General features: G+C 39.3%; 1 protein-coding gene across 1 annotated transcript; it reads right to left on the bottom strand.

The window, feature by feature from the left end:
• Window positions 1-461: 461 nt before the first annotated feature.
• LOC136856280 (MFS-type transporter SLC18B1-like) lies at window positions 462-4353 on the bottom strand. Its single transcript, XM_067133992.1, has one exon. The coding sequence runs from the start codon at window positions 4066-4068 to the stop codon at window positions 2689-2691; it is 1380 nt and encodes a 459-aa protein (XP_066990093.1). The 5' UTR covers window positions 4069-4353; the 3' UTR covers window positions 462-2688.
• Between the last annotated feature and the right edge of the window lie 4323 nt (window positions 4354-8676).

The following is an 8676-nucleotide window of genomic DNA, read 5'->3' as shown; positions in this document are numbered from 1 at the left end:
AACATCATGAGGGCAATGTTATTTCAGTAGGGCACTTCCCGGTTGCAAAACCATACAAATCTCTCCTGTCACAAAGCTAAATGCATCAGAAAGCAAAGCAATTATTTGCCAAGGGTTACTTTTATCACCATCATCGTCGCTTTTAAGCGCCGACGACTCGACAGGTCCTCTCGATTACTTTGAATTAGTGTTTCAGTGTTGCCCCAGTCTAGTCAGTGATCACCCCTCTCTCTCCCTCTCCCTCTGTTCCGATATGTTAACATAAGCGAAGAGACCAAAAGTCATACCCGCCAACAAACAGCTTAGGCTAGTCATGAATAAAATCTACTTGATCTTTTGCATTACATTCAAATGTTATTCATAGTAAGGCAACATCGCAAAGCACAGTATCGTAGCACCTGCTTTATCTCAGTCTTTTCAAATTCAACAACTAAAGCAAAGAAAAGGGTACTAAAAAAACGTTTACATCCAACATATAATCACAATAAAAATATTAAGTACAGACGTTGTGCATGAGAACCTTGTAAAACAGCGAGTTCATATAGGTACTCTCCGATATACTGCAAAAAAATGTATATCGACAGTTACAAAAAAATAGCATTTGATTTACGAAAAATAATCAATATGCATAATATTATATACAAATATTTACAAGTTAACACTATATCACAATGAATGAGTGTTGAAAAAGTAGTTAAAATGTAAACATGACGAAATAAATTCAGCTGCATCCAGATCTCTTACCATTTAACACAACTAAATATTCAGAAGTGCTTGAAATACAAAAATCCATATTCAAATTAAGACAAGTATCAAAGATGACACAGGACTTGATCAGACAAATTTCGAATCTAATATGCAAGCACTACCGTGTTTCTGCAATTTAAACATTTCTGTCATCAAAATACGAGGTATGAAGGTATGAAATTACCCAAGTACAACTAACAACCAAAAGCATTTCCGCTAAACTTTATGCGTATGTGAAACTAACTTTCACTTCTACGGAAAGTCAGCACAATACGCAACTTCATAATAACCGTTAACAGATCTTCATTAACCAGCAAGTGTTCACTGGCTCCCGACGTAGCCTATTCTAGGATGTATTCGAATTTTTTTTCACTCGGAATATCACAGACGAAATATTTACAAGAGACGACAATTGATTTATAAACATTCTTTCGTTAACCTAGTTACAACGTAATGCTCCGTGCAACCATGCGAAAGGAGAAAAACAATCTTTTACAATCAGCTGTCACTTGGAGGAAGCATCACATTGAAGGAGCCTGTTAGAAATTACTAGCCTCGTTCATATTTCTTTCAAATGAGGTATTCACCTAAAATTACCTTTCAAAAACAACTTACAGATATTCACTTTAAGTACTTGAAGTGCAATTTAAAAAGAAATTTGTTTCCGTTACTTTAAAAGGTTGTTGACATCATTTAAGGATACTTATCAGACTTATATTCTAATGAATTGAACATATTAAATAAAATATATATACTTTAAAACACTAAAACAACAATTTCAACGAATTTTCAACAACTCCAAACATTTTACATCAGTAGTTTAGCATATTTTAACGGCAACATCCAGTATGTTATGGAAAACTGATGCAGAAAAATTCACTGTACAGTATACTGTAATAAGAATGTAAATCATAATGAATTTCGGTCATAATTAGAAGCAATAACTTCAAAGCATCTCAAACATTAACAGCATCACTGGGCCCGTCACCCCATTTCACCCCGGTGATCGAATTCTTCTATGTCCGGGCACCGTCAGTAAATAACATCTCACAACAGTGACAAGAGATAAGGAATAGATACAGGAACACATTACGCCTGTACGTCTGAAATAACACTATTCTTATCTGAAAACAGTCCATATTCAAATGAAACACACAAGGAATAATGAATCTCGTGATTACAGAACTGTAAATACGCCATTCACACTCGTTTCCAAGCATGCATTTGCGGGCGAGACGGGTGCTGAATAAATGTTTAATTTTACTATATTAATAAGACTTGAGTTTACATTCTCGCATTACAATTTTCATTTTGCGTATATAAAAAACTAATCACTGTTAACTGCACAATGTATCTGGTCGGTGGAAAATTTTACAAAGTACAACCATAATGAAAAATCGTACACAGTAATTACAACCTCATTGGCAAATTTCACATCAGTAAAATATACAACACCTAAAAGATATTCAACGTACAACCAAATGAACTGTAAAGCTTAAATGACAAAAGGTGCAGCATAAAATCCCTGTGATAAAATGTACAATTAGCACAAAATTTCCTTCAACCTACATGCATTCATCTTGGGCCATTACAGACTAAAAGTTCACTTCAATACATTTCTTAAATATGAAACCTCTTACACACACACACACACACAAACAATATGCATTTTACAAAACAATAAACTCTGTTTAACGAATAAATAAAATCTGCAGGTTTTCATAAAATTAGTTTACAAGGTTTTCATAATGACCATATATACCAAATTCTATGCTGGTTTCATTTGTTAAAGAAAACATTACGTTACTTTGCAATGAAGATTATTTTCGTAATAATTCAACAATTTATGACTACCGCTTCTAGATTATTCCTTATGTACTTAACAAATAGCACCAATGTGAATCACACTGACAAGACAACTGCCAAAGCCATCGAAAGGGATCAAACGTGCAAGCACTCCTGCGAGGACCCGGCGCTCCCGTAAGTCGAGTCACCATCGGAATTGCGTGGTCTCCCGCCTGTAATGAGGGATTCCTGTTCCTCCTTGCTCTGTGACAAGGAATCGTGAATGCCGGTATACAGGTTTGATTCAGGTCTGTTCCCACTGCAACATATAAATGTGATAGTAGCGACGGCCACCAGGACGTGAAGGACGGCTACTATCACGGTAGCCCATCGGAATCCTATGTGATCGAAAAGGACACCGCCAGCAGAAGGCCCAACGAAGCAACCTAGGGCGAAGGCCGACGTCCAGATACCAGAGATGAGACCGTAAGTTCCCAGGTCATCGGGGAACCCATTGCTAACGGCATCGCGATGGGCACCAGTAAAGGTAGATACAAGCTGAGCTCCCATGCCAATCCCGTGGACAATCAAAGCTGCAATACAAACGGGCAGCGCGGTATTCAAGGGTAAGAAGGGCATGGGGCCTACGAATACGAACGCCACAACCACCGTGACAGCGCCGAAAGCTGTAACGGACCTTGGCGACAGCCAGTGATCGCAGAGCCACCCCCAGCAGGGAGCAGACAGGGCGTAAGTAGCACCATTAAGCACGAACATAAGACCCATCTGGAAGGGCGTCAACTCGAGGGGGCGCAGATGGGGTTCCAAGGTTGCCTGGAGGAAACCTATACTGATGGAGGTGGAAATAATGGAGAATGTGGCGAGGAGAATCGATGGAAGCCGAAGGGCAGCAAACAAATGACCTCGAGTGCTCTCAGACTCGTTGGGCTCGACTCCTGCCGATGGGAGCAAGCAAAATGTCAAAATGGAAGCCAGCAAGAGGATAATCCCCATCGACATGAACGGCAGCGTGTACCCTCCAAGCTCGTAAAGGGCCCCGCCCACAGTTGGCCCGGCGATAAGCCCTAACCCGAAGAAGGTTTCCATCGTGGCAAAGGCGGCACCCACGTTCTTCGGGAACTCTTTAGCTATGATGCTGAAGGCGGAGGTAACGAAGGCGGCGTTGCCCATAGCTTCGACGATCCTAATGACGAAGGAGAGGGCGATGAAGGTGGTCGTGTCCTCGATTTTGTCCAAAAACCCAAAGAGTATGCACATGACGGACACCGTAAAAATCCCAAGGTTATTGATTAACTTCGCGCCCGCGGTGTTGAGGAACCTCCCATAGATGGGGCTGACAATGAACACTGTCAGTTCGAAGATGCCAAAGACCAATCCGTACTGCGTGGCCGTTGCGCCCTTCCTCTCGGCCTCGGCAGGATAAAACGGGGCTTGCAAAGACACGCACACAGCATTGCAAAACTGTGCAACACTGAACACTACAAGCGTGATTAGCTGCTTCCTTGTGTATGCCATTTTATAATTTCTTCAAGTTAATAACAATGACAAAAATCCTTAAAATTCAATGGAAACAGTCGTTATTTTACAGTAAAGCTTATGCAGATGTCTTACTGAGAGATCAACTTGAATCTCACAAGTACATTTTTTCCTCTACAAATGACGAACTGCAAAACTGTCCACTTAAACAGGAGCAGCAACGGTCTTACTTTCGCGTCTTGTCGCTAGACTGGTTCTCTTCTCACTGAGCAGCGCCTGCGCAAAGGCTGGCGGTTTTACCTCTGCCATCGGGCCATCCAGATGGACCCGTCACCGACCCTTACTGAATAAGCTTTATTGCAACCTCCCACATTACGCAATACTACGGATGCATACTTGTCGCACTGTTGTCTGAAGCATTCAATGGCAAGCAACTGATGAGCTAAGCCTTGGAGGAAAAGTGGAAGCAAGACCTTTTTTTCCTTTCACGGAAGTGAAAGAAACACCAATAGGCATCTGCAACCCCTTAGAAGCCTGTCAACCTCGCACGGCAACGTTACTTGGTTGCCATGACGCAAGTTGCTAGAGTTGTTACTCTATCTAATCGACTCTCTCTCTCTCTCTCTCTCTCCTTCCCTCTCTGCGGTGAACTGAGCTGTCTCCATTCATGAAATTTCATTTCCTAATTCCTTTTCGTTAAGTCTCTCTCTCTCTCTCTCTCTCTCTCTCTCTCTCTCTCTCTCTCTCTCTCTGTTCATGAGAACTTATAAATTTATCAATTTCCACTTGAAATGACAGCGTCGATGACCACTAGCTTACATAAATCACTCAAATAATGAAATCAATTCACTACACACACACACACACACATATATATATATATATATATATATATATATATATATATATATATATATATATATATATATATATATATATGTATATATATATATATATATATATATATATATATATATATATATATATATATATATAAAATATCAACGTGTCACCAATAAGACCCCGTGACTGTTCCCAGCACAAGAGCAACAATTTCAACCCGTTTCTTGAAAAATCCATTGTGTCTCTAAGGCTTAAGAAGTGAAGTACTGTATATACCTGGTGCATACTGTGGTGGGTTACATCAAAATGAACTATGAAGCAGCTTCCTTTCCAGACGTATATGTGTCAACAGTAGTGACGTAGCGGCCGACTTCTGGAACATTCCTTCAGCTATATAAATAACACTGTTCTGTATCTTTCAATCCATTGCTTGTCCGTTGAGGAAGACAGTTGTCTTCGAAATATAACACTGTAAACTCTCCTATTTTAGTGTTTTTATGGCCTAACTTTATTAGACATTATACACACACACACACACACACACACACACACACACACACACATATATATATATATATATATATATATATATATATATATATATATATATGTATATATATATAAATGTGTGTGTGAGAATTTGAGAGGAAGCAAGTGAGAAAGAGACGGAAATGAAACAGCAGAGAGAACGAAAACAAATTATCCTCACTACTGAAAACGGGACAAAAGTTCTAAAAGTAGCCTGGATTAACACTGCGAATGTCTACTTGAAGTTACAAACTTGCTCGATGAAAAGAGATCTTTACAAAAACACACACGCACACATTTATAAAAGGTAAACGAGTGAGGAAATTTTTACATAATAAAGAACTGTTCTTTCTCTGCACGTGTATAAATGTGAGCCACCAGTCTCATAACCATTTTTTCCCCCTTCTCCTTCTCTCGCTCTGTCCAGCACAAGCTGTAACCAACTACAGTCGACTAACGAATAGGTACCCAATTCACTTTTTAAGGGGAAAAGGGCGTACTGAATTTGTGCCTCGTCCAATGCCAGCATCCATGAACAGAGCAAATGCATAGTTGATGTAGACGGGGGTCTTTTCAAGTGAATTTGCAGTAAATGGTGGGGTGCTGCAGGGGAATGTTGTCATCTTTGCTGTTTGCCCTTCTCATGGATCGTGTAAAGAAACTAGTCGTTAGGATGGAACATAAAGTTTAGAATGGAAGTTACGATACAAAGTTGACAGACTTAAATTTCACAGATGACCCAGCTGTAATCAGCAAAATACGACAAGGTTTACAAAGTTTGCTTAACAGAATGCACCAAATGTCTAGTGAGAAGCAGCTTAAGGTAAATCTAAAGAAAACAGAAGTAATGAGGACAGTGCCTGTACTGAGGGGCGAAATAACACTAGGTGGAGAAAGGATTGATGAAACTGAGTCTTTCAACTATTTGGGAACAACGATAAATGAAGATTCTCTTGAGTTGGAATTTGGTGAAGGGCCAAAAAAAAAGAGATACATCAAACGATGGGCAGGTTGGAAGATTTGGGAATCAAATAAACTGAAATTACATAAATAAACATCAGTCTAGAGTGACCTGTATTATTATGTGGACATGAATCGTGGCACGACAATGAAACTATAACGGAAGGAGTTTGTTGATTTAACAACAAATGATTTAAGAAGTATATTAGGAGTCAGATGGCTGCATAGAGTGAAAAAGATACCATAAGGAAAGTTATGGGAACTCCACATGTAGACGAGATAATTGAATTGAATATAGAATTTAGGCCAAAGGCTAAGCACTGGGACCTATGAGGTCATTCAGCGCTGAAAACGGAAACTGACAGCTAAAGGTTTGAAAGGTGTAACAGGAGGAAAACCTCGCAGTTGCACTGTGAATCAATTGTTAGGAGAGGGTGGAAAGTAAGATGGGAGACAGAATATGAAAGGAGGTACAGTAAAAGGAACGAAAGGGGTTGCAGCTAGGGACCGAAGGCAAGCTGCAAAGAACCTCTAGTAATCCGTACAGTGCATCGCATGAGGTGCAGTGATGGCACTACCCCCTACGGATGTAGACGAGATAATGATGAAAAGGGCTTGGACATGTCCCTTGCACAACCCCAGTTAGAATGGGAAGTGACAGAGTCAGTTGGGCGAGCACCTTTTGCACCAGATGAGTTCAAAGACACAAACCTTCGTGGATGAGATCTATGGAACAAATGGCCTAGATTGGACGATTATTGACATGAGTAGTGGATCTTCACTGAGGCCATATATATACTGTACGTCCCACGGCTTTGGAATCGATGATGATGGCGAGCATGTAATGTAACGCAAAAGTCTGCTTTTAAAATTATGCACCCGAATACTTTTGAGAGCTTCCTCAGCTCCCATCTTCGACCTCAGAGTCTGGCTATTGCTTACATTACTATACAATTGCGGATTTAATTTTTCCATTATCATTATCCCGTTTATGATATTGAAAGGTATATGGCCCCCACAACGTCTTTATTTTATTACAAAATTCCGATTTCTCGAGTATTTCTCAAACTTTTGAAGGCTGAAACATATACGTATATACATACATACTTACACAAGTCATAATATAAAAGTATTATACAACAGATTTAACCTAATAATCTAAACACATGTATTACAAAACAGTATCAAACGAAAACAACGGAGTGATTGAAAAGTAACAAACATCAAAATATGTTTAGTGGAACAAACAATCCCTCGATTCGAAACTTTTACATGGCTTTCTTTACGTTAAGCTTTTCGTTTTATGGGTGTCAAGATACTTCTATGTTAAATCATTATATCCAACGTTCACCTGGCAATTACTGTGTTTGTGTACTTTTTAACTTTGCTTTACAGTTTAAAAATATTTCGATGACGGGCCGGAGCGTCACAATGAAACAAAAATATTCCCTATCTTAATAGCACCGTGTTATCTTGAAACAGACAGAATCCTTTGAGAGACTACATGCATACAATTCTAAAGCAAAAAATCGTCTTTTCCAGATGATAGAGCCGTACAAAGGAAAACTAAAAGTACGAAAAGAATACTCTTGAGATGAAGATGACAGCGAGAGTGAGCTTTTCGTGAACTTGAGGTTATAAGTAGATGCGAAGCTGAGACTTCTTATATACCTTCTGGTTTGCGTGGAATCACAGCCAAGCAATCAAAAGCAGTGTTAAAAACAGCACGCAAAATTTCATTTAAAGCAGACCAGTGTGTGTTTGTGTAGGGTTTCGTTACTAAAAGATAGAGGGGGGAGTTGAGAGAGAATTTGCAGTTGAAAAACTAGCATCCCAAAAGATAAATGCATTTGCAACTAAAATGTCCATCGCAATTATGAGGTTGTATCGAGCAAGTACAACTTCGTACAGAATATTTAGAAGTAACCGCGTACAGTGATGGATAAAAACGTCCATATCTATCAAGTTATAAGTCTCAGATAGTTACGATCAGTTAGGCTTTTGATCTTACAACATCCAACTAACAGACAGACATACCATATCTAATTCAAAACAGTTTTCTACCCATTTTGCACCGTCTGCACCATCATTCACTCTCCTCGACCCACTTTTCTTCCTTTTTTTTTTGACGATAACACAAATCAGTCTCAATGTCCTAGTTTCTTATTTTGCTTGCAATCGCTCAACGTCGGAGCTATTTGACTCTATCGTACTTTGATACCGGGAAGGACAAAATACTCCAGATTTACTGTTTTGAGTAGACGTATAAATACGCATTAATCACAGGTGAGAATTGAATGAAAGGATCCAGGAATC

This window comes from Macrobrachium rosenbergii, chromosome 3 (assembly GCF_040412425.1).
Source record: "Macrobrachium rosenbergii isolate ZJJX-2024 chromosome 3, ASM4041242v1, whole genome shotgun sequence".
Taxonomy (NCBI): Eukaryota; Metazoa; Arthropoda; class Malacostraca; order Decapoda; family Palaemonidae; genus Macrobrachium; species Macrobrachium rosenbergii.
The sequence above is the reverse complement of the archived record's forward strand: the minus strand, read 5'-3'. Positions and strand labels throughout refer to the sequence as shown.

Bases quoted from the DNA above. Each gene is read 5' to 3' on its own strand.
- LOC136856280 (XM_067133992.1), bottom strand. From the start codon at position 4,068: ATGGCATACACAAGGAAGCAGCTAATCACGCTTGTAGTGTTCAGTGTT.